This window comes from Pimephales promelas, chromosome 10, assembly GCF_988280905.1.
Source record: "Pimephales promelas chromosome 10, fPimPro1.hap1.1, whole genome shotgun sequence".
Taxonomy (NCBI): Eukaryota; Metazoa; Chordata; class Actinopteri; order Cypriniformes; family Leuciscidae; genus Pimephales; species Pimephales promelas.
This window is the reverse complement of record NC_142778.1, coordinates 24,374,368-24,401,228: the sequence shown is the minus strand read 5'-3', so window position 1 is coordinate 24,401,228 and position 26,861 is coordinate 24,374,368. Positions and strand designations below refer to the sequence as shown.

General features: G+C 37.4%; 1 protein-coding gene and 1 long non-coding RNA gene across 4 annotated transcripts in view; both read left to right on the top strand.

The window, feature by feature from the left end:
* The window catches only part of tspan9a (tetraspanin 9a), a 221,687-nt gene that overhangs the window by 119,638 nt on the left and 75,188 nt on the right, over positions 1-26,861 (top strand). For 2 of the 3 annotated variants that reach the window (XM_089116345.1, XM_039650475.2), the window contains one exon: positions 1,284-1,363. In XM_089116345.1, the coding sequence (XP_088972471.1) occupies positions 1,301-1,363 (63 nt within the window). In that variant the 5' untranslated portion in view covers positions 1,284-1,300. Of the gene's footprint in view, positions 1-349; positions 1,364-26,861 lie in introns of those variants that run through there. The other variant, XM_039650474.2, reaches the window with a different exon arrangement.
* LOC120494455 (uncharacterized) lies at positions 18,493-25,740 on the top strand. Its single transcript, XR_016145377.1, has 4 exons — positions 18,493-19,321; positions 19,790-19,869; positions 20,747-20,912; positions 23,961-25,740. It is a non-coding gene; the product is annotated as an uncharacterized LOC120494455 (long non-coding RNA).

Genomic DNA, 26,861 nt, shown 5'->3' with positions numbered 1-26,861 from the left:
TTTATGAACATATCCACAGTCCCTTGCTATAGTCAAATGTGCAGCTGTGTGCTTGGTCTCATATTCATCTCCCTGCCAACCACACCATTCGCCCATACCCCCAACCCCCCGGTCCCACTCCTCTTCCATCAGCTCGTGATATTTTTTAATTCATCGTAGCCCTCCCAGACTCTCCCCCGGCCAGTCAGCGCAGTTCACAGCACTGAACATGTATAGGCATAAAGCACAGTGATGATAAGCACATTAAAGCTGCTGTATTGGCTAGGGGAGGGGCTAGGACCAATAGCTGAGTGGCAGGGGAGGGGCTGAGAGGAGAGAGAGAGAGAGTGAGGTGAGAGCTTTGCGCTAGGTTGGGAGGGAATGCCCACTAGATGCGGCTGCTGATAATAGCGTGTATCAGCACCAGAGCAGTGATTGAGAGCACAGTCGGAGAGAGGAGGAGAGGAGCGAGGAACAGAATGTCGTGCCGGAGAGTGTTTAAATCAGAGCAGCGTGATTGATTCAGGCAAACAAGGATAAAAAAAAATAAAAAAATAAATAAAGGGAGATCTAGAGAGTCTCTCAGAGCGCAAAATCCTCAGAGGAGAACGGGGGTGGAAGTTAGAAGGCTGTGGGAACTCATCAACTGAGGTCAGCAAGCAGGAGTGTGGGATTGAGCAGCAGCTGAACCAAGCCGGACATTGCTTGGGCTGGGGGTGGACACTCTTTTAGAGGGGTAAAGAGGGGCGTAGGGTGAAGGAATACTGCTTAAACTTCAGTTACACTCAACGTGCACCTGCTTGTGGGAGTAATGCTTCTGGATATTACGGCAAGGCTACGGTGCAAGCTGCCACTAAAGTGATTTTGCAAAGCAACTGTCTGATTGACCTGATCCTGATATTTTGTGTGAAAAAGAAAGACTAGTTTTTTTTTTTGGAGCACTAGAGCGCAAGTTCAAGGTTCTGCTCAAGGGCTATTCCAAGAGACATGCTAGAGAATGAAATAAAGAACGTGGCTTCCGTTCCAGAGCATGGAGAAGTCAAGTAGCGAAGAATCTGCCATCCACCGTAGCCCCTCAGTGGACAGCCACGACTCAGACTTTGCCCAAGCCTCCACCTCCGGGCGGCCGTTTGGAGGACGAGGCTTTACCGCCGGCGCCTTTTACGGGTCCACTGGCCCACGTGCGCAAACTGCTGCCCAAAGCGGGGCGGCTGGCGACGACAAAAGCAGTAACAAGTACAAGGCTCCTAAAGGCAGCAAATACGTGGTCTTTTATCTGGATCTATCCTTTGTGTTCCTTCTAGAGTTCAAGAAGTGCAACATGGCCAGAGGCTGCCTGTGCTGTCTGAAATACATGATGTTTGTCTTCAACCTCATCTTCTGGGTAAGTCACGCTTTGAATGTTCTTCTGCTCTGTTCTTCCTTTACAGGTAGTGAGGTACTGAAGATTTGTGGGCACTTAATGGTCAGAATTCTGTTATTTGTTCTCTGATGGCAACATATTGAGATGTCATGGTGCATGCTCCTCAGAGTGCCCCGTGCCGGCACTGGGACTTTTCTGTCATGTGTTTTTCTAATGTTACGTCAGGCTAGTCATGCTATCATTTACGTACTCTTACTATTTCTGGCTGCCTTTGAGTCTCCTGGGGCACCCTGGGAAAGCTGTGCCACACTCCTAGAATGGGTTTAGCTTGCGACTTGCTTTGATGAGATGTTGTGATGGTTATACAAGGATCGTTATAAAACAGTTCATGTTTTCTCTCTAATCACATTCAATTAAAACTCTTAACAACTGTGAAGTTTGTTGGGAACTGAAGTGAGAGAGATTTGCCTTCAACTTATTCCGTTAAATGCATTTAGATTTCTATTGCTTCAATGAACACTCTATTTATGGTGTTTCTGTTTCATTTTGCTCATGCATGTTTGGCATTATATGGATCGCTGTTGATTTATGAGGACGGTCTGTCAGATTGAAAAGGGCATGTTTTTGTCACTCACTTTTTTGCGAAGCATATCTCAGAACGATGGAGGTAGTGGATTAAAAGCTGATGGGGGAGAGTGTGTGGAGGACATTAGGCTAAGTCTTTTGTGCAGAGGCACTCATGCGTAAACGTTAATCGCGCAAGCTAACAAGGTTCTCGTACTCTCCGAAAGTAATATCTGGGGCGCATCTGGGGCACTATTAGAGGTCTGGAGTCTGACACTGCCTAAAATACTTCCCTCATCTATCCACCTCTCTGTCTAATACAACAAAAAGATATGTGCGATTAAATGCATATTATAGCTTCAGTAAAATCCAGGACGGGTTGCCTGTCACGTTACCAGTGTCCTGAGACTTTTGATCTTGGCTGAGATATAAGTCTAAAAGGTGTGTGTGCAAAGGAGAACAACATGTGGCAGTGTCGAAGGGCAGGTAATTCAGTTGTTTATCATGATGCTTGTGTGATCTTTTTTCACCAGAGATTAACCCAGAGTGACACCCCCCACAGGCGATTTCGCAGTTCAACGGGGCATTAACCCAGTCTGTAGCAGTGGGATTGTGGTCAAAGGTTGTGAGCTTTGATATGACACTGTCCGAATGATGTTGAAATCTCTGAATTGCTCTTTAAAACAAAAACAAAACAAGGGCTATGGGTTAGTTTTGTGTTTCTGTACGCATGAGTAGTTGCAGCCAAAACCGCCTTGTCCTCTGGTGATGCAGCTCCTGCTGAGAGATCATTTAGGTGTTCTGCTGGTAATTTTCTTTTAATGATTCCTCACACGTGCCGATTTGAGTCCCATGAGGTCGTTCCAACATGGGCAGCAGTCAAAGTCCTTGAACTATGGGTGTGCAGTTACCAGCGTGTACGTTTGATTTAGAGTTACGACATTCCTCAGAGAGTGATGGCGATCGAAGCTTGGTGATCTCCGTAGGAGAGTGTAACTCTGTATCATGACACCCCTATGACCACGCTCCACGTGCTTTGGTGCTCCAGGAATTGCAAGGTTACCATTCTGTGGAACGCCGAAGCCTGTCACCCCATCCGCTTTAGAGAGCCAGGTGCTGCCGCCTGCTGCCTCTTCACAGAGCTTACGGTTGTAATTCAAGGCACTAGATAAATACAAGCATGAACCTCAGACGTGTCATCAGGCTCCTGTACAGGACTTCAGCAGTTGCATGTGACCATCTGGCTTGTCTTTCTTAGGTGGATTAGCTTGGTTTGAGCTGGACAGCTTCAGCACAGATTAGAGCATTTAGTGGTGAGCTTTGTTACACCATGCTGTGTTCCTGATTCTGTAATGGGTCAGTGCTCTCCATGTCTATATGACCCACTGCGTTTTGATTTTATTTATGAGGAATGATTCATAATTTGCCCTAGTGGCATCAAGTTGACTTGACAAGAAACTGCTGTAATTACTTATCTCTTCAATTTACATTTAGTCCGTTTTGGACTGTTGCTGTTTGTAAAGGAATACATAGTGTGGTGTTGTTATATATTTTGTATAAATATATGTATCTTTTAATATATTTATATTAGGGCTGTCAAACGATTAATCGTGATTAATCCTGTAGTGTGTATAATTTTGTATATATAAATACACACACATGCATGTATTTATTTAAGAAAAATTTGTTATCAAAAACTTAATATTAAAAATATATACATGCAAATATTTCGTAAATATAAACATGCATGTGTGTGTGTGTTTATATGTACAAAATAATTATACACACTACTCACACATATATTATGTAAACACAAACTTTTATTTTGGATGCGATTAATCGCGATTAATCGCTTGACGGACCTAATTTATATTTTTATATTTAATGTATCTTATTATTTTTTTTATTTTTATTTTTTTCGGAGGACTCAGCACATGCTCGCAAACATTCAGTCTCACCATTTATATTTGTATCTCTGAACATTAAGCTGTGATAAACGTATTTTAACAAAAAAATGCATCAGCTTTTATTACATTTAGTTAATTGTTAATGAATATCGATTGGTTATTTTTGATTGGGCTGCATGTACCTTCTCATAATGACGTTATCAACCTCTCAGATTTAGATAAGCTCACCAGATTCATTGCAACCTCATTTATTTCTTGTGAGCTGCTGTAATTTGTCTATATCATGCGAATCACGCTGAACCATATTTCACTGGAATATTTAAGTGACTGCTATTTCTTTGTCCTTCTCCTATCCTGTTACCGTCTTACGGCTGGCTAAAGCATTACATCAGGATGCCCCACAACATCCTTTGTAAAAAGACTGAATGCACTGCCTCATTTCACCACCATTATCATATTACATCAAAACCCATTCTTATTCAAACAATACTGCCGCCTCAGCAGTTTACTCCAAAGGTGTGCTGTTCCTTATCAAAGCTGCTGGCTGTTTATTTGCACCTTTGCATTTATGAATTCTGAGTTTCACTCCAGGGATTGCAGGGGATTTATCTCCCATTTGGTCCAAGGTAACAGAAGATTATGGATGTCTGTCGATTTAATCACTTAAGTTGACAATTTGGAGTTGTTGGTGTTGCTGGGTGCTTCTTTAAAGCTCACAAAATGAGTGGCAGTCTCAGGGTACTTTGGGAAGGGAAAGGGGTGTGCTGTCGAACAAATGAGCAGTAGAGGGGAGGTCTACACTGCGGCAGTTACACTCATCCTCCCACCCCCCTATAGCGAATGTCTGTTTTCCTACAGATTTTCCATCCAGGGTAGCAAATCTATTTTTTTTTTCTTTATCTCGTTCATTCTTTTATTTCCTCTTTTCTGCGTGAAATCCATTTAACAGCTTTAATCACTCTTTCCAGCGGAAAGTCTGTTTTTACAGTCAACACATTCTCTTGGCAAGTGTGTTAATCTGCACCTTTTATTCTGAGAAATCTTTATATCTATCCATCTATGTATCTATCCATTCATCCATTCATATTTTTTTTGCTTATTAGCTTGCATATTCCTAGGATATTGGTTGGTTATTAGTACTTATAAAACACATATTAATGCCTTATTCTGCATGACCATAATCTCATCTCTTAATCCTACCCAATACCTAAACTTACTATAACTACAACCATACTAACTATTAATAAGCAGTAATTAGGAGTTTATTGAGGCAAAAATCATGGTCAATAATTAATTAATAGTGAAAACTGGACCTTAATTTAAAGTGTGACCAATAATTCTCAATGAATTATAAAGTAAAAAAATATTGAAATAAACATAAACACACTTTATGAAGAAAAAAAACAGCAATTGAGTTCTACAAAAAGACAATTGTATTGCGGCAACTACCACATGAAGGTAGTTAATCACCGCTACAGTATTGTCCTTTTCATTTAGAACTGTTTGCCTATTTCTTTTTATCTGCACTGCAAATTTAATGCGAATTGAATGCGACAGATTTGTAATTAGTCCCAATGTGAGCACCTGATATTGTTGTTTACCACATTCTTTCCTTAACATAATTTACTTAGCTGCTTAGTTTTCTTCGTATTTGGGGGAAATTCTTTCAATAAGTGCATCTAGACCTTCGATTTCCTGTACCGTATTGTCTCCTGTGTCTCCTGGAAGGGTTCATTAGCTCTGGGATCTGGTTGGATCAGTTTGTTTTTAATGTTTGTCTTTAAAGGGGGCCTGACATTGTAAAATGGTTAAGAATCTTTATTTATAATTAGTTCTGCACAGCCTTACTTAAATACTCAAGAATTAGAGCTATTGAGACTGTTAATGGTCTAGTTTGCTAGTCTAGTTTTGCATGCATTGCTTAACCATCCACTTGGCCCAGAGGTATTGATCTGATAAAGGCCTATTCAGTAATGGACTTGAAGAGTTTGAGCCAATTCTCAGAAACAGAGCGGGTCAGATTCTGCCCTTTCACTTCTGCATCTGACTCATAGCAGCTCATGGACCAATTAAAGATAAATTCACCCTAACCCAATGGCAATATATGTGTTCATATCTCCATAACACCTTGAGAGACATTTCAGTTGATTCATTTGTCATTTTATTTTCCTCTCTCATCTCTACCCCCATGAGGAAATAACTTTACCTGTACAAAAATAAATCAAAGAGCTGTACCGGGCATAACGAAGGCAACCATAAAAGCACAGACCTATCTGTCAAAATCATAACTGTTCTTTTTTAAGACCTTGGTGAATTATGTGTTTTTTAGAAATATAGGCCATTCAGCACTTTCTTTAAGTGTTTTATTAGCTGTTGTAATCCTGCTGACGTGTCATGTGATGCAGGAACTAAGTAAGTGCTCCATGGGGCTTAATGTGGTGTCAGTGTCTTGTACCATGTTATTTAAAAAAAAAAAAGTAAAAAAAAAAACACATTTTAAAAAGATGGTATGTAAAAAAGATGTATATGCACTGTCACATTCATCGGCATGTTGTTTGTTTGTGAAAGGAAGAGTGAAGTGCAGAATAGGTTATGGGTTGCTCATGAATATTAATTATGTAATAATAGGTTAGTTTTGTTGTTATCTCTGATTTGTTGAATTGAACACTTATCTGTAGATGATATAACAATTTGGCACAGATTTCTGTTGGGTATTTTGTCATTTTATGTATCCATCTGTAAGTTTCAAAGACTGGGCTTTCCATTTAACTTTTTTTTTTTGTTTGTTTGTTTTATATATACATACAGGCGTATAATGATAATAAACAAATTAAATATGTAAAAAAATGAATTTAATCATTCTGTGGCATGGATGCCATTATAGGCATATGTTAAATGACACTGAAATTAAACAAACAATATAAAGACTTCCATATCACTTTTTTGTCTTTATTATATTTAGGTGTTTCTGTTTCTCAATTGATAGAGCATGCATTGCAACACCAAGATTTTGGTTGCAAGTCATTTTGGATAAAGGTGTCTGCAAAATGTGTAAATGTAAATGCTGGCATTTCTCAGCAAATAATGATTTTTCAATTAGTTAATCAGGATTTTGTGTAATTGATTAATACTTAAATTAATTCAGCAGCCATATTTAAAATACAATCATTATCTCCCAAAGGGTGATGATTGTGAGTTTTTTTTTTTGTTGTTGTGCATGTTTGTAATGTGTGAAATGTCTCAGGCAAGTGCAAACAATCTCTTTAAAAGGTTATTTCACCCCAAAATTATAACTCATTATGTCATTTCAAAACCTGTAAGACCTTTGTTCATTTTCGGAACACAAATAAAGATATCAGAACGCTGGCTCTGTATTGGCCAAGTGCCGTGTGCTCACATGAACATCGTCGGCGTTCTGACGTAGAACCCGTAAACGCTGCACTTTGGTTACAACACAAACAGTGTAGGAGATTTGGGTTTTTTTGCCCACAAAAAAGTATTTTTGTCGCTTCGTGAAATCAAGGTTGAACCACATGGACTATTTTATGTCTTTACTACCTTTTTGGGGTCTGAAAGTGCTTCTTGCTATATGGAGGGGTCAGATAGCTCTCAGATATCATCAAAAATATCTTCATTTGTGGTCCGAAGATGAACGAAGGTCTGAACGAAGGACAGAATTTTCATTTTTGGGTGAACCTTTAATATTATTTGCTGTATTTTAGTCTGCGTATGGAGGACAATATAGCATCTCATTCTAATGACTGTTTTGGCATTTCTTTTTATTTGATAAAAAGCTATTTACACATGGAAAGCTTCAGGACACACGGAAAGCTCTGCAGAGCACCAAATGTGTGTCGGAAGGAGAGCACACTTATTGACTTTTATGAAATGCTAAAAATAGCAAGATTAAATGTGCAGCATAGCACTTTGAATCTAATATTAATTTAGCCTACTTTTTTACTGAAAAAAAGCAGCCCTCCATTTGAACAAGATGATTTTAGCAGGAAAGACAAAGTCATATGGAAGAAGTCATGTCTCATCAAGAAGCATTTTCCGATAATGACATCATAGCACCTCTGAGGACCACAAAGCAGTTGAAATGAAAGGCAAAGCTGCACCCCGCTGCTCAGAATGAGGCTGTTTATATCTTTGTACGCATTCATTTGCAATTTATTGAAATTAACTGCCCATACTCCATTTTACTGTGAGGTAATATCACATCTCACGAGCTGTTGGGTAGATCTCTGTATGTTGGTTTTGGAGGTAGTTGAAACAATCATCATTATGTCATGTGACTTTGAAGTGGTTTGAAATGGTTCCTTCAAAGTCGTTCTTGATTTAGTCTTTCATAGATCATTCCTGAGTGGGGAAACTTTCACCATCCCACCCCCAGCTCAACCCATGGCAGAGGAATCAATGCTAATCTTCACCTAACCTGTGAATGAATGCAGATTGCAAGAGTAGCATGCCCCTGTCAGCACTATCCCTGTCACCTGCAAGCAAATTATGCAGGAAATCGATGGCAACATGTCAGATCGTACCTGACTCTCTCAGCTCTCTCAGCTTGCACTTTTAACCTGGTGCTGGGATATGACACCAGAGCCTGTCTTAGTTACTGTTGTGCTGTTTAATTAACAGGAAAGTGGATGCTTAATGGGGCATCAGCAACTGGATAACTGCATTTTTGACAGGGTTGTTAGAAATTTAGAATGAAAAGTTCTACCTTTTTAATTGATGATAATTAATATGAATTTTAATCGAATTGTCCACACCCAACTGGAAGGTAACTTGGAGTTTGAATTGGAATGCCAGGTCTGTCTATCTATATTTTATCGCTTTTTTTATATTGTTGTATAACTTATATCATTATACTTATATTATTATATCATGTTATATAACTCTATCATTATATTGGTCTATCATTTTATATATCACGTTTATGTATATATATATATAAACGATAAAACTTTTTTTTTCTTTTTTATATAAAATAGATATATTTTTTGTAAAAATTGTATTGGACTGCTAATGAGCTGAGGTGTGTGACAGTGTAAGTATTTTTTGTTGTCGCAACAATAGTTAAATATATGATGACTGAATAAGTGCAATTCACCTTTATTCCACATGGTGGCTATGCCTGATACACAATGATGAAGTGACGTTTCACTCATAGTTACCGCAGGCAGAAAACAAAAGAATAGGAATTATCATCAGCAAAACCTGAAATGGCTCAGCTATTTACTGCAAGTACTGAATAAAATCAAATCATTCACTGTCACTTGATGGTGGACCTGGTAAAGAAGCTGTCAGCGATCAAAATGTGGATTTTGAAGATGTTGAAAATGATAGTTTTGAGAATATGTTAGAGATATGAGTCAGATGCTGAAATGAGCTCTGACAAAAACAGTGATGATTAAACCATCTGCTCAAACAGAACCCTTCAAGCTCCAAAAGGTAACAAAATATGATTTATTTTATTCTTCTGTAATTGTTACTCTAATATCAGGAGAGTTTCATATTATCACAGTAGAGATCCAACTGTGTTAGATATAGATTTGGATCGCTAAAGACCCGAATATGTTTTAATGATTGACCTTCATGCATTTCAGGGTTAAAGTTTGTATGCGTTTCTAGTTAAAATTTAGCTGCAAATTGAATTAAAGCTATTTTACCACAATCAAATTCAAGTGATTTGTGATGTGAAACTGAGTCTGAATTTAAAAAAAAAAAAAAAAAAAAAAAAAAAACATTCTCAGTTCAGTTCTGATTTGCCCCTGATTTTGTGATGGTCCAACGCACTCTCATCCTAGGGCGTCATATAGTGAAATTTCTTCTAAATCCAACGCGCACACGACACCCTTTATCATCAATATAACACGCACAGAGCTTTTAGTTCTGGGGTAGGTTTAGGGTTACACAACTAGGAGGCGCCTTCTGGCCCATATATATCTGCGTCTCATATTGACGCTAAAGAGTGCCATGTGTGTTGGATGTAGACGAAATATCAAAAGCGTCAGTATATGATGCCTTGGGATGAGAACGGGCTGGATGGTATCTCTAATGACCCAAAGCAGTTGTGTAAAGCCTTCCATTCAGTCAAGCAGCAATTTGTTTTTTATTGAGCTTGTCCTGCAGCGGAATGATGAAGGAAACTCCAGCATCTCCTCCACCATAGGGTCACACGGAAGGCTCTACTGTCATTATCTGAATCTTCACTCTGCTGTATCCCTTGAGCAAAAATCTCAATTAGATCTATGACTGTAGCTATTATTGCATTCTCACCAGAACCTCAAAGGCCTGGATACGATTTTTGTGTTTGAATCCTTTATTTTTCAGAGAAAAAACTCTCAGATTCAACCCACGGCAGTCCAGTTTGGCTCCCTGGGGCATCATGCATTCAGGAGACAGGTTTTTGCACAGCTTTTTGATAAGGACCATTCTGTCATTCTGTGTGCAGTCTGGAGTGGGTTGTTGTCACTGTCGGAATGAGAATAGACTCCAAGCTCAGCGTGGATATGGGTCCTATCCAACCACACTTTGAACGTGGTGTCAGTCTTGAGTAATGAAGACTATATGAATGGCCAAATCATTATTGTGGTCATGTTGTTTAGTAATATAAACCTTCCATGTTATATTTCACCTCCTGATCAGGGTGCGAATAAAATTAAATCGAACGTGATCTGAGAGGTTAAAAATGACCTGGCATGAGTCATCGCTCTATTTTCATGATTATTATAAGTGGGATAATTCTATTAGATGGTAAGCTGCCGTCTTGCTTAATCTTCCCCACTTTTAGAGCTTACTTCAATCAAAATGACTCTCAGGAAGTCCCAAGGCTAATTCTTCCAGATGTCTCAAATTATTCTATATTTTAATTAAAAGTTGAATGTTTGCATTGGCAGTGAATTGTGCTTAAATAGAGTGTAGCTCCATAAAAAAACGTTGAAAATCTGCAAAATGATCTGAGCTGTGTTTTTTTTAATGAACATCCAATGCCGTGACATCCCTAGTCATTTCACTCTAAATCGAAATTATGCTCAATCAATAAAGCCCTGTATAAAATGCAACATAATGGTTTGTATAGCTCTTCTCTTTACAAATGATAGAATTGTATGTGTTTTTCAGCTGCTACTCTCTCTAGAGGAGCCCGAGGTCGACCGTAGCATCTAAAGCAGATATAGTGAGAGTATATTAACAATTTGTTGTCCATTAATTTTTGCATTCATATCCAAGGGTTTTCTTTAACCCACAGACAAATTATCGTATGGGTTTACTGCAAATAAGACAGATGCTACACATTTAACTGTAGAATAAATTAATTGGGGGGGGGGGGGGGGGGAGATCTCTTCCTCCAAACAGATGCTGCAATCGCTTGTATTTAGCTTTTAAAAGCAATCAGGTGTGCATAAAGTATGATTCTGCTTGGATTACAGACAAGACCTGACGAGTGCCAAGAAAGAGCAGCTTGAGGTGGATCGTTTCATAAGCTAATATGGTAACACAAACCTACGAATGAGCTCACACTCAAGTTAGTTCCGAACGCGACCTCTGCACTACTTGACACCCACATAATCATGAGTCTTGAAAACATTTTCACACAGTGAAAGAAATTTGCATCTCATTGCCTGCATGCTTGAAAAGATTTGTGAATATTTTTCATCTTGGTCTCTTTGGAAACTTTGACCTCCAACATTGTTATGCTATGTCGATAATAACCGTTCACTGCGTATGATAGTCTTTTTAAGCCTTTGGCAAGTCTTTTTTTTTCTGAGAGGTCTCTAGACTTCTGTAATGGCTGTAACTTTGGTTTAAAGTCTCCTTAGCTATCAGCACAGCATAATTGCTAAAAAAAATGGATCTTTTCATTCCCTTTAAATTTATTGTGGTTTTCTCAGTTGAAGTGATAAAGCAGGAAAACACGTTTGTGTTTTAAAGGAAACAGGTGCACTGTAAAAAATATTGATGGTTTAACTTAAAAAAGTAAGTAACCTGGTTGCCTTAATTTTAAGTTCATTTAACTGGAAAAAGTGAGTTAATACAATGAAGGAGATTAATTTAACCATCAGAAACTCAAAATAATAAGTTATCTAAACTAAATAAATTATTATAAAGTTGATTTGACAAAAGAAAATATGTTGTGATAACAAATCTTGAAAATATTTTTTACAGTGAAGAAACTCAAAATTATATGTTATCTGAACTAAATAAATAATTTAAGTTGATTTGACAAAAGAAAAAAATGTTGTGATTAGGACACTGTAAAAAAATATTGTTGGTTTAACTTAAAAAAGTAAGTAACCTGGGTTGCCTTCAAATTTTAAGTTGATTGAACTCTAAAAAGTGAGTTAATACAATGAAGGAGATTAATTTAATCATCAGAAACTCAAAATAATTTCAGTAATTAACTGATCAGAATGACAGAATTCACTCATTTCATTTTATTTTTTTGTCATAAACGTGTTTCATACTCTCATAAATCATTATTTATTAGAAAACAATTAGCTGCAAGCTATAAATGGCACATCCTCTCCAAGTGACTGCACTCATTTAATTAGACAGGGAAGGTGTGTTTCTGGTAGAATGCTCATCCTCCATAAAGATTTGATGATGTTGAAAAATGTATGGAGTAAAAAAGAACAATGGCCTGTTACGTTCCACGTGTGTTTGTGTTTTGTTTTCCCTTTTCTTTTGTGCTCTTTTTCTATTTGCGCTCCTGGGACGTGACTCATTGGCTGCTTGTCAGGCGTGATGTCATCGTGTTATGCATCACCTGCGACGTCCACCAATTCCAGGAGGTTTCCGTTGATTTAAAAGCCCCATTCAAGGGACGCGTGGAAGATCAACGCCAGATCTCAGCACACATGCATTGATTGTTGGTGGAATTAAGTTCACGTGCATGTCTTGTGATTATTATTATTATTTTGATACTTAATTGTTTTGGGGTTGACGATATTTTTATTGACGGAATGTGTTTCAGAGCTAGATTTCTAAACTTGTTTATGCATTTGTGATGATGACTATTGACTGGAATTGAGCGCAGTTTACCTTATTCTAAAACAGCGTTGTACGCTGTAGCCCAACTGTAGTAGCATGGGAAAACCCAGACAGCATCCGGCAAATTTAGATTTGCTCTGAAAGTTAGTCTGGCAAAGAGCTCATTCAAGCCCATTTACAATCCTTCGAAATCACTCAATCGAATCAGCTATATCGCCTCTCTTTTAAGCGATTTGAACGTTTCCTTTTTGTTAAAAAACAAGCAAAGAACAAAACTCTGAGATGTTTCTCCGCCGCTCTGCTCTCTGATCTTTTTTCTGATTGGTCCATTGGTGACGCCCCTCTGGAAATTATTTGTCTATGACGCATTGCCAGACCATAACTCAGTTACAACTGACCAGGCTACAACTGTAGACCATTTAGAGTGAAGCTTGTATTGTGAGCTGTCTAATCCTCATTCTCAATCTCTATAATTAAGACAGACAACGGTAGATTAGTTTAGTCGGAGAGTGGTCGTCATCCATTGTTATTTTGTTTGTTTAGTTATTATAGTATAGTTTAGGTAGGTGTTGAATACACCGAAGATTTCAGGTTATTTTCTGCATTTTCTTTTTGGTAGTTAGTTTAGGTTTTGGGTTAAGTGGATAAGGGGGTTATGTTTAGATCATTTCATTAATTTGACGACCCTCTTGTTTTTCTGATTATTCATGTTTTCTTTTCTTTTACATGTATTTTATACTTTGTAACATCCTCACTCTTCTGTGACTGAATAAACGTTTTCAACGTTAAAGGAGAACTCCGGTCAATTTTAACATTGAGCTCATTTTTTTGTACATTCGGAGCCAAAAACGACAAAAATAGGTGTTGCCTACACAGTGTTATCCTCTTTTTAAAATTTGCACCCTGTTGACTTCAATGAGGCAAGTTCTAAACCTGCTTTTAGCCTCTTAACATCCTTGATTTGTCATTACAAGTGCACAGCCATGTGAGTCGTGTTATTAAGAGTGACCACGAACAATCTGACTGCAGTAGATGTGAAAGATGAATGAACAAAAATGATGTTAATTCAGCCAGCTCACATACCTGTATTTACTTCCTGTTTTCGGTCGAAAGTCCACAGTAGTCGATTGTCGAGTTCATGCGCGCGACCATTGGTAACTACAAATAAATGATCTCAATGTTAAAATTGACTGGAGTTCTCCTTTAAAGACCTGGTTTCTATGATTGTTTCCCCCACCTGCTCATCTAGCTGAAGTACCTCAATTAACTGTTACACAACCATCCCGTTAACACGTAACAGGCCAGTTGATTAACAAAAGCATCAAATGCAGCTTAATTTGCTCTTAGAGTGAAGTAGTGAGCAGAAATTTGCCGACTGTACTTTTCATCTTTATTTTGCATGATGTTATTTTCACTAATTACCTCAAAGTGCTCATTTTACAATTAGTATAGTCCTGTCATGACAATTCTCATGAGAATATATCTGTTACGCTGCTGCTGCAGAGCAAGTAAAGGACTTGCTGCTGCCAGTTCATATACGCCATACTGATGTGAGCAAGGAAGACATGCTACTGTACAATATTGCATACATGAATTTCCCGTAGCAGATCTATACAGATGGAGCTGGGAAAGCTGTAGGGTTTCTGAAAGCGCGCTCCAGTGCTAAGGCAAATGCTACCAGAGAATGTCTAATTGAAGAGAATTGGCACTGGCTGGTTACTTCCGGTTTCTGGACTGGCTGCAGTAACACGTCTCTGTCCATGCAGGGGCGCTCGCGGTCGAGTGCAGAATGAATGGGAGTCAATGGGGTTTCACCCCCAGAAATCCACTTTTCTCAGGATGTAATTTTTTGTCAAGTAATTTGAAAGTTGCATTCAAAAGGGATGGCTAAGATAATACACTCAGCTGAAAATTGCATTTTTAAGTTCACTTATCTGTTCTAAAAATCCGTTCAAAAATGTGATGACGTCACACAATAGCAGAATGCTAGCGTGTTCCGGCCAACAACGACCTAACCTGTAGGAAATCGAAAGGACTTAAGTACTCGTTCATACGACTTTTGGCCTATAATCTATATTGAACAATTATCAACAATAAAATCTATGTTGATTTAACGACAAGCAGGTGAAAGAGACACATTTAGCCGTTTAGCCCCATAGACTCCCATTCATTCTGCACTCGCCCGCGATCACCTCCAGTGGAATTCTAATGGAACTGCAACCAAGATGATACACAATAGGGCTAATAGGAAGTTCCAAGGCTCTCCGTTAGACGGGCTCTGATGCTACTCAAGTATTTGAAGGTTGAGCAGCGAGCTCATTGGCTACTGATACGGCAGGAACCAATCAGCTGTGCCCTGTAGAGAATGATTAAGAACAGATTATGATTATAAACAGTTGAGTAAAATTACCTATTAGCCTGTACCATCTAGAGTTTCATGCCAGAACTTTGCATTTGTTTGGACCGAATTCGTCCTAACTAAGAGTAAAGTGACAAGTAGCTGTAAGTCTCTCAAGTAAGATTTTTTAACTGTTTTAAATTAAGTCACCAAGACTGCATTTATTTGAAAAAAACAGTAATATTATAAAATATTATTACAATTTATTTTAGCCGTTTCAAAATACTTGAGTTATACCTGTAACTTGATTTTGTCATTCTAATATGCTGATTTGATAAAAAAAAAAAAACATTCATTTTATCACCAGTGTTAATGTTGTTGCTTACCGCTTTATTACAGTTTAGATTATATTTGATTTTGTGACAGTTGTTTTGTCTGTATACAGTTTTACAGATCATAAAATACACACTATAGAGATATGTTGTTATATAATGAAAGTAATGTGAGTTTAAATGTTTTGTCTCTTCGTCCATCATGCATTTTGACTGTTCATGTTGCCCTTTGAGCAGCCTTTATGTGATGTTACAGTTACACAAATGAATAACCAGTGAGCAAAGGTCAGAGAGTACATCAGGCACCAACCTTAACATAGGCAAATGGCCCTGGATAATTGGGTCAATAGCAATTTATGATGCCATTCTCCAGAAATATCAGTGGCAGCTGAGCAGGATGTAACTAGAGAGCCTACAGGAAAGGGCAAATGCGATGTAAAGTCATCCCGCTGCCTCACGTGTGCTCAATTGACATATTCATCACCGGCCTTGACGCATGATGGAAAAGATCCTCTCCCAGAGTGACCATTGAGCCTAACAGCAACTCTAAACTGCTTCACCAGCAAGAAAGAGATGTAACAAACACTGTAATCTGACTCACATTCTTAGTAGCATGTAGATATCTGGAGAAGACATGACGGAAATACCTATTTGAGCTCCCGTCAACCACTGAATATTTCAGTGCAGCAGAGCTTTAATAGCATGGCAAAGCTTTTGCACAGCACTACAGGGAATTTCTGGTTAAACACAGTCATTTGAAGCCCTAAGAGAAAAATCTCACTTTTTCTCTAGCGCTTCTATCTAATCTAAGGCCTCAGGAAGAGGAATACTCAATTGTTTTATTCACATTTCTTCCACCTAACTGTGCTTCATTTGGAGAGGAAAAACTCTCAGCCAACAGGACTGAAGGAATCAGCCATTGAATATAAATAAAATTGAAGAACATGACTGATACAGTATAGTATGTACTGGAGACACGCCTTCTAGCCAGGTTTAGTGAGACAGGGGGTTCTCAACTCTAGCCCTCAAGGTCCACTTTCCTGCAGATTGTTGCTCCAACCCAATTAAACATACTGGAATGAGCAATCTGATTGCTTAGAGATACAGTATGTATGCTGTTTAGAGATAAAGGCTGCATCCAAAAGCTAAGGCAGCTGAAATCAGTTTTGTGAACTTGGTAGAAGTCGGAATGACTTGTGAGGCAGCATAACGGTTTAATAAAGTACAACAAAATAGAGAACTTTGATGATAACAAAGCACATATTTAATTACTATAATGATTCATTGCTACTGTATATGACATCAATAGTGGAAAACATTGGTCAAATATGTACATTTAAACAAACTGACAACCAAATACAATGTTCGGACACCATCTTTATTATTTAGCTTAATGAAAGAAGGTTCAAAGAAAGTTATCTGGAGTTAAAAAGTTATCAATTTTAAATTGTGATTTGTGTGTCTGATTGTATTGTGTATATGTGACTTTTTTTAACCAAAGACAAATTTCTATCACTGGTTGATGGATAATAGGATTGTGGGATGCCCAAGGCGGAGAAGGATACATCTATGCTGCCTTCAAAAAATCGATCAGATGAAGGTATGACGTGAAAAAGAAGTGAAGCTAACATTGGATTCGGACGTGCCTTGATGCCTCCCGACCTTGAAACTGCAGGAAAGTGGACCTCGAGGGCTAAAGTTGAGAATGCCTGGTCTAGACATCTTTGTTACAGTACAAATCGTTTTGCTACAGCATACAATGGCATCATAGAGAAATGCTTCAATAAAATACTATTACAATTTTTGATCAATGTTTCAATTTTGATTTTAATCACTATTTTGAAACAGTACTTTCTTACACACTTGTCTACTGTGTAAATAAGTGAAGTGAATATGTGAAGAGTACTGTATAAAAAGTAGATCAGTAAACAGGGAGAATAAAAGAAAAAATCGGCAAGAGCATGTCTATACACCCCGAAAGCACATGTAATACTCACAAGTATCGACAGAAGGTTTAAAGAGTCCTGAGCAGCATTATAAATTAATTTTGCAGATGCTTGTGGTGGCATTTTAAATCCGAAGCTTTGCGAGCATATCCTAGCCTGACACTGTGGGGCAGGTTAAAGGAACCACAACACATATTTATGCATCAACATGGACTGCTCTGAAGGTCAAGTACTTGTTCCTACCATCTTTTGTCCTTAACTCCCCAATGTGAGTGAAATCTCTCTGGTCAGTAATATTTCATGCATATTTCTGTCACTGTGTACTTCAGCCTTGACTAAGCTAGCAGATCCAAAGATGGGTTTTTTTCTTCCAGAATCCCTCTGATAATACTTAAATTGTCTGGCTTACCTTCTTTTGTCATCTTTGTGCGGCCGTTTGAACCGTTACTTGAGCACCAGATGAGCCTCCTGAACGAAAAGTTACACTGTAAAAAATGCCTGTGAAATCTACAGTTATTTACTGTAGATGTCACAGTAACAATACTGTAAAAGATTTTTACAGTAGAATATTGTAAAGTTTACAGTAAGACCTTAAAAATCACAGTAGTTCAAGCATTACAGTGGAAATCACAGTAGTCAAAGCATTACTGTAAAAAATCACAATACAGCCACTAAAGTACTGTAAATAGTAAAGTAAACTACTGTAATTTTCCTTTTTTTATCATATCTTTCTTTGTAACCCTTGTGTTGTAACTTGTACTCTGATGCACCTGCTGCATGAGCTTTCTATATATATATATATATATATAAAGAATTTAAATATCTTTTGTTTGTTTGTATTTGTGACTGTAAATGGGTGTTAACAGGGCATAAACATATTTAATCCTTATCTTAAACTTCTCCAAAGTCTCCCCTAACAATATAGGCTTCATAAATGCATAATTTTTTGAGATATCATATCATCCTCTGATTTGAAATGAAGCATGACCATTGGTTATAAGTTGCAATAGTATTCACACTTTTCTATAAATATTAACATACATTTAATAAATATATTCTTAATGTTGGTTGTTTTTATCTTTTAGCTTAACGTTATATACTTCAATATTAATAACATTTGATTAATCATGAGTTTTGAATTTGAGCCAAAACTCTCAAGCTTTCTAAGTATGTTTTGATTAATGTATCTATTCAGAATGAAGAAACCTTTTTATTATGTGTAGATTATGTGTGCATTACTTTCCAAAATTGGGGCTGCCTGGTTAACTCATAAATACGTAACATGGGATTTTTATTTTACAAAAATCAGTGTTTTTATATGTATATATATATATTCGAAAGCAGGAGAGATAAATGTGCAAGTTTCCAGAGCTGTTTCTGAGCTGCAAGGCGAAATCAAAACGCCGTCAGAGTGGGCGGGGTTTAGGCAGTCAAAGCTAGAGTCTGTTAGAAAAAAGCGCGAAAGAAGCATTTGAATTTCTGTTTCGTCGTCAGTGACAGAAAAGCTAAGTTAATAGTCGAATTTACGTTTTCGTAACAGCCTTTAACGTTAAGCTCTGTTAATAAGTCTAGTAATTTTCAAATGTGCGTTTCTTTATACACGGCTTTGTCTTGTGGTTGTAACGTTATTTATTTTGTTTTCGTCTTTGTGTTGATATCTTTCACTTTTTGCCTGAGAGGAATTCAGCGAAAACGTTTCCGTGAGAGCGCCGACGGAGACGTTTTTACAGCCTTTAAACGTTATTAGTATTAGTTAGCCAACAGTTTACCTAGTTATCGGTAGCTAGCTAGCCAGGAGAATATTTTTCCCCCACCCGTTGCCTCAGCCGGAGTTTCCATCTTGGGATCGCGGATCCTTCACCAACTGCTAATGGGGATTCGGGACTTCCAGAAAATCAGTAAGTTAAGTAACGTTAACTTTACGTACCATTTTACACCCCCCAACATAATGCAGGTTGACAAGCCTCCAATTGTTCAAGTAAATACAGGTTTGTTTGTGTCAGGTTTATGTTATTGGTGGTTGAGCATTTTTTCTTTAATAGACCTCACCTCACAATAATAACGTTAAGTTATAACATGGTGCTAACGTCTATCTCAATTATTGGTTAAATGCTGGGTAACTTAACAGTTAAAGTCACTGTTGTCCACTGTGTGAACAATATTTTAATTAAGAGAAAATTGATGTAACTTAGAGTGGTAATTGATAAAGTTATTGTGGTAAGTTACTTAGTTTTTTATGAGTAAACATGCACAAACCTAAAGAGAAAAAAAAGGCTCATTGCTTTCTTATCAACAATTTTTATAAAGCTTTTTCTATCCTAGTTAGTTACCTTCTTTCGAGTGACTCTTTATCTTTGCTGGCATAGGAGACTAACGGTACCACTCCCTCAGATGTAGAAGAGGCCCAGCTGTCTCCTCCCTATCACTCCAAGGATTATCATGCTTGGTAAGTTTCACATTCACTGTTAACAAATCCTTAATGTATTAACTTTATGCAGAAGCAAAGCAACGTTTCTGGAAAACACTAGTGAATGCAGAGTTTGTGTCGTGCCATTCTCTGCACTAGTCAGCAGTCACTTCAAAAACTTAAGTTATGTGGAGTAAGTTACTCTCTTATTTTTAGTAGCCACCTATAATGTCGTGATTACTATTTCAGATTGCTTGCTATGCCTGTGTCACTCATTGTTTTTCTATCACCAAACCAGTAACTGCTATTTAAAATCCTTAAAATCCTTAAAATTCACCTCAAAATGAAAGTTTCCGAATAATTTACAAGATATCCATGTCTTTCTTTCCTTCCTCAATGAAAGAGAAATGACATTTTTGTAGGAAAACATTTCTAGATTTTTCTTTGAATAATGGGCTCCAGTAGTCCAACAATTGTAGATAAAAAGTATATAAATTATAATTTTTTTTTCAGAAAATGACTGATCATTTCGCTAGATAAGACCCTAATCCTCAGCTGGGAACCTGTATAGTGCGTTGAAGTACTTCAAAGACCTTTGAAACTGCATTCATTTGGACTTTAAAACGTTGTTTACAATTGAAGCCCATTATCCAAAGAAAAATCAAGAAATGTTTTCCTCAAACTTAATTTCTCTTCCACTGAGGAAAGAAAGACATGGATATCTTGGATGGCATTAGGGTGAGTAAATTATTAGGAGATTTTCATTTTGAGGTGAACTAATCAATCCTTTAATCCACTGCTTCAAAGATATGTATGCTCCCTGCCCTGTTTTTACAATAATTTATGTGGAAAAAATCTTTTATTGAATGTATCGCTATGAAATATAATTTTTGTGATGACTCTTGTCTTTACTAAGGAGAGACTGCAAAAAAATGGATGCTGTCGATCAAGGGGAGGGTCGTAACCCCACCTGGTGCTCACATGGTGGACTTCACCACTGCCTTGGCCGCTCTCTTCGCCTGTTATGTATTCAACCTACAGTATTAGGTGGAAGCCAGCACAACACTGGAGTTTGATCAGAGGTATTTTTATATTAAATAATTTGATTGCAATGTAAAAGCACATTGACAATTGAAAAGCTGTTCAAAATCATCTTCTCCCTTTAAAATGTTATGTAATAGGTAGGGCCCTATGAAATCCATTTTATTTTTTCCCAAATTCCGTTTTATTTTTTCCCAAATTTCGTTTTTTCCGTTTTAATTTTAGGGAATTAGGGTTTTTTTTACCCTTGACTGTTATTTTAGTTGTAAAAAATAGTATGCTTTTAAAGTTAATGATAAAAATCTATTAAAAAAATAAAAATAAATTAGGAATGACCGAATTTATTGAGGTAATACAGACAATTACTCAGTAGCCTTTTCAGGACAAATACTGCATGATGCAACATAACACTGCACTCTTCAAGTAACAACAAAATATGGTTATGAGCTTTAAACTGTCCAGTAATATAAATTATATTAGTTTATAAGTTTAAATAAAGTCACACTCTGTCTCTCATGGAGTTCGCTTCGCCTTTGTCCAGTCCGGCGCCTCAGACAGACGTGGTGTGCACGTCATGTGTATGTGTGTGTGTGAGACGCGTGAGTGAGAGAGAGACGGAGGGAGAGCGGGGAAATACAACTGAATGAATACGCTGCGTGTTTTAAATAGTGTTAAAAACCGAAACGCAGTATGTGGCGGCGAATTAAGTGTGGGAAACACTGCATAAGTCACGTGCGAACTGCTCGGCACTGACGGCTTATACCGTTGAGTTTCTTAACTTTTAGTCGACGAAAGGAGAGCCGCTTCGCCATGCTTTCATTGTTTTGATTTCGTCATTGGAGCTGAAATGATGGGTTGGGGGGTTGAGTCGCCCAGATTTGCTTCCCCCGGTCTGCATTTTCAACAGACATACGTTCTTCTCCCACACAAAAACAGAATTTCAAACCAAATATGTAAAAATCCACGAAATTCCGCGTTAACACTAGATTCCGCGTTAATTGGCCAATTCCGCGATTCCGTCCGCGATCTCGTTATCGCGGAAATCATAGGGCTCTAAATAGGGCTGGGTGATATGTCTGAAAACTGTATCACGATATAAGTGTTTCATATTGGTTGATATCGACAATTATTGATATTTTTATGACCTATTTAAAATAAGGACCATGAGAAAAATATATTACATTTAAACATTTTTATTTTAAACCTAAAGGATTAGTTCACCTCAAAATGTAAATGTCCTTATAATTAACTCACCCCAATGGCATCCAAGATATCCATCTCTTTCTTTCTTCAGTGGAAAAGAATTTAAAGGAGAACTCCAGCGTAAAATGAACCGTTGGTCTAATAACACATTTTTACCTAGTCAGCCGTTCTCTGATATTTGTTTTCATGATAATCGAATGTAAAGAGTTTTATCTCTAAAAACTGTTTAGATTATAACGCTAGTATATGGGGACATATAATAAGTAAGATCTATCGCTAGTTAATACCACTAACAAGGCTCAAAATAGCCCCACACTAACACCAAACGGCATTCGTGGTTCGACTTGTCGAGACTGTTTTCCCAAGATGGCTCCTGCCTGTATACGCGAAGTGGACTGTCTTGATAAAATATCTTCTTATACTGTCTGTACACTTACAAAGTTCTCAATGCTTCGTTTTGGATGTAGGGACCCTCATTATGTTAGTGTGGGGCTATTTTGAGCCTTGTTAGTGGTATTAACTAGCGATTTCTCTTTACTTAGTCAATGCCCCCATATACTAGCGTTATACACTAAACAGTTTTTAGAGATAAAACTCTTTACATTCGATTATCATAAAAACAAATCTCAGAGAATGGTCGACTAGGTACCAATATGTTATTAGACCAAAGGTTAATTTTGCACTGGAGTTCTCCTTTAAGAACTAATCCTTTAAAGGGAAAATTAAGCAGTCAATCAAGTTTACAAGATTTACTAGATGGATTTCCACTATAATCAACAATTATATAAGACACATGACAAATGTAAACATATAAAAGAAAAAAAGTAAAAACTTAATATCTTTCGCCGCCAGGGTGGCGTCATTGCGCAGTATTCTAACATGTGACGTAACGGGGTTGGTTGGCTTTAGTTAATAGGCTTTGGGCAGTGAATATCCCAACATCAAACTGTTTACACCACAGTGTTTTGACCGCGGACGACTAATGTTAGGTACAGTTATTAGACAAAAAGACAATGTCTAATGTTATGTTGACAATCTGCACTGTGTTCATGTGTTCAAACATTGTTCACGATGTCTGCCATCATATTCCCGTCTCGTCAACACCATGTAAGTTACGTTGCTATGTAGAGCAACACCATGTAAGTTACGTTGCTATGTAACCACCACCGGTGGTGGTTTGGGGCGAAGAGCGGGTTTGAAATGCTAACAGGTGTCAGTATGGCTGTTGAATTGCGATGCCCACTGTGTCAGAGTCCATCTGCTTTCAAGAGGTTGATCTTGACCATGCGTGGTCAATTCTGCATCACTGGCACGCACGTTTACCATGCTATACCATCTATACTAGTTAAAACTCATAAATAACTACAAATAACTAATGTTAGGGTAATCTGTTAAGTTTTGTTGCGTGTTTCTTAAAAAAAAAAAAAAAAATATATATATATATATATATATATATATATATATCGGCCGATATATAGGAATATCGGATTTTAAAACCAACAAATATTTGTATCGGTATCGGCCTTCAAAATCCTTTATCAGTCGGGCTCTAGTTAAAATAACTGATCTTTCACGAGACGTCTGAATCGGTGTATAACAAATTGGTAACACTTTACAATATGGTTACATTTATTAAACTCTAGTTAACTACATTAGTTAACATTAACTATTAATAAACTGCACTTCTACAGCATTTATTAAACTTTCTAAATGTTAATTTCACCATTTACTAGTAGCCTAAATTATTTAAATAAGTTGTATTTGTTAAAGGAACACTCCACTTTTGTTTTTTATTGGCTCTACAACTCTCCCAGAGTTAAACAGTTGAGTTTTACCGTTTTCGAAACCATTCAGTCGATTTAATGTGTTTTTTTCTTTAATTTCAGGGCTCCAAATAGGATTCTCTGTCTCCAAGGTCAAGGCATGCAAGAGGCCATAGACCTTTGCCAAGTGGCAGGGGAAGTTTATTTTCCTTTCTGTTTTAAATGTTCATGCAAATGTTAAATATATATTTTTTTAATGTTCAATGTTTTATTTTATTTCAATATTGCCATAATGTTATTTATTGCTCTTTAGAATGGGGTAATCAGTTATTTGCACAACTTCAAAGTAGTTAAATTTTTTGACTGTATTGTATCAATTTGCATTATTGTTCCATTATAGCAACTAGTCATACGGAACTAGTGAATGAACTAGTAACAGTTTGCTCTGTAACTTTACAAATCTTGTAATGAAATAGGCTCGTTGTATCAATTTGTATTAGCCTATTGTTCCGTCATAGCAACCTGTCATACAGAACTATTGAATGAACTAATAACAATTTGCTCTGTAACTTTAAAAAAACGTTTTGTAAAATTTTCTTCAGTCGTAAATTAAAGGAACACGACAACTTGTTGGGACTTTAGCATATTCACTGTATCCCCCAGAGTTAGATATATCTCGTGCATGCTGTAACTCTGTCTGACACACCCACCGCTAGCCTAGCTTAGCACAAAGACTGGGTCTAAATGGCTCCAACTAGCATACTAATCCCAATAAGTGACAAAATAACGCAAACATTTTCCTATTTACATGTTGTGATTTGTATAGTCACAGAGTGTACAAAAAACAAGGTCATATGTGACACAGCCATCTTTACCGTATAAATATTGGGAACTATATTCTCAGAAGGCGAAGCACTGCTACTTGGGCGGAGTGATAACCGCAGCACCCGAGACGCGTTATGGAGAGGAGCAGAGAGTTCGTTCAGAGTTGGAATAATAGAGTCAGCAATTACTAGATAGTGAAAGCATAGTTTACAATCATGGGTGTTCGCTGTATTGTAAAGAGCTGCGACAATAAATGGGAGACCAGGTAATGCCATGATGTTTCAAAGAATTCCGAACAAAAATGCATCCTGACTAATAAATATCACAGGTCAGCATTTTTGTTTGGAATTCTATGAAACATCATGGCATTACCTGGTCTCCCATTTATTGTCGCAGCTCTTTTAAAATACAGCGAACACCCATGATTGTAAACTATGCTTTCACTATCTAGTAATTGCTGACTCTATTAATCCAACTCTGAACGAACTCTCTGCTCCTCTCCACGGCGCGTCTCAGGTGCTGCGGTTATCACTAGCAGTGGTTCGCCTTCTGAGACTATAGTTCCCAATATGCGGTTAAATGATGGCTGTGTCTCATATGACCTTGTTATTTGTACACTCTGATTTATACAAATCACAACATAAATAGGAAAATGTTTGCGTTATTTTGTTACTTATTGGGATTAGTATGCTAGCTGGAGCCATTTACATCCAGTCTTTGTGCTAAGCTAGGCTAGCGGTGGGTGTGTCAGACAGAGTTACAGCACGCATGGAGATGAAAAAGGTATGTAAGGATTTATCTAACTCTGGGGGATACGGTGAAAAAGCTAAAGTCCCAAAAAGTCGGAGTGTTCCTTTGAATATAGCAACAGTAGAATAAGCATGATAATAGACTTCACGCCATTAGACTATCTAAAGTTAACACTCCGCTGGGTGTTGTGGCCACATTACTTGCATAGAACGTGCATTAACTTTGGATGGTATAATGGCATGTTGTCCAATGTCCATTATCCCTTTGTTGTACCTGTTTTGTCATTTCTGTTCACCAAATCTTTTTAAATAAATAACTGTTAACAATTTTCTTATTGTCTGCAGTTGATTGCAATGTTTTAGAAAAATGGGTGTTTCTTTTAATGATGGCTAATATTAAATGATAGTGATATAGTATTTAAATTGTACAGTGAGAAACTGAATTTACAGTGCTTAACCGTTATCTACTGTTTATAGTACTGTGTTGCATACAATACATAAAAAACAGTGCTTAATGTTTTTTGTATGTAAATTAAATTGAAATTTTCTTCTACAGTAAAACAATCAATGCTGTAAATACAACTAAAATCAAAATATTTCAATGTTTTTGATTTCACAGTGTTTACATAAAATACTGTGAAAAGTACACTACCCTTACTGTAAAACGTATTCACAGTAACTTACTGGCAACGATTAGCCAGTAAGTTACTGTAAATACAACTAAAATCACAGTATTTAATTGTTTTTGAATTCACAGTATAAACATAAAATACTGTAAATGGAAGTACAGTACCCTTACTGTAAAGAGAATTCACAGTAACTTACTGGCTAATCGTTGCCAGTAAGTTACTGTAAATTTTACAGTAAATTTTTTACAGTGTATGTGACGTGAAAGGAAGGAAATAAGGTTTATACAAAGAAAGCTATTCACAGGCCTTTTTGCATCCTGGTTGACCTATTCTTAAGAAGACCACATGTATGTCATGTGCCCCATTCTCTGGGAGATGAAGCAACTGCCCTTTTCTGCTATTTTGAGTAACATGCGGCCTCAATACACGCTAGCAGATAATTTGAGGCTTAGTACATTATTGTGGTACTGTATTTGTATCAGGTCTACACTTCAGTTTCGTATGCTGTTTGTTTGGAATCTGTAGAACATGATGTCTACCTACCAGAAGGGAACCATATTAGACTATACTTTATTATGTCGGAAACATTTATTTGGGGGGTATAATACCTAAGGCATTGATGGTTAGTAGTGTGTAATCTATTTGGTCAGACTGTGGTTAGCATACTGTAATATGACTGGCGGCCTTTCAGTTGATCACATGCCTTGTGTAACCCTCCTTGTCAGCTTGATAAAACGCAGAAAACCTGTAGTATGGATTTCGCCTCTGCAAATTCATAAAACACTGGTACAAGGTGCATTGTCACCTGTCTGGGCTCTCAT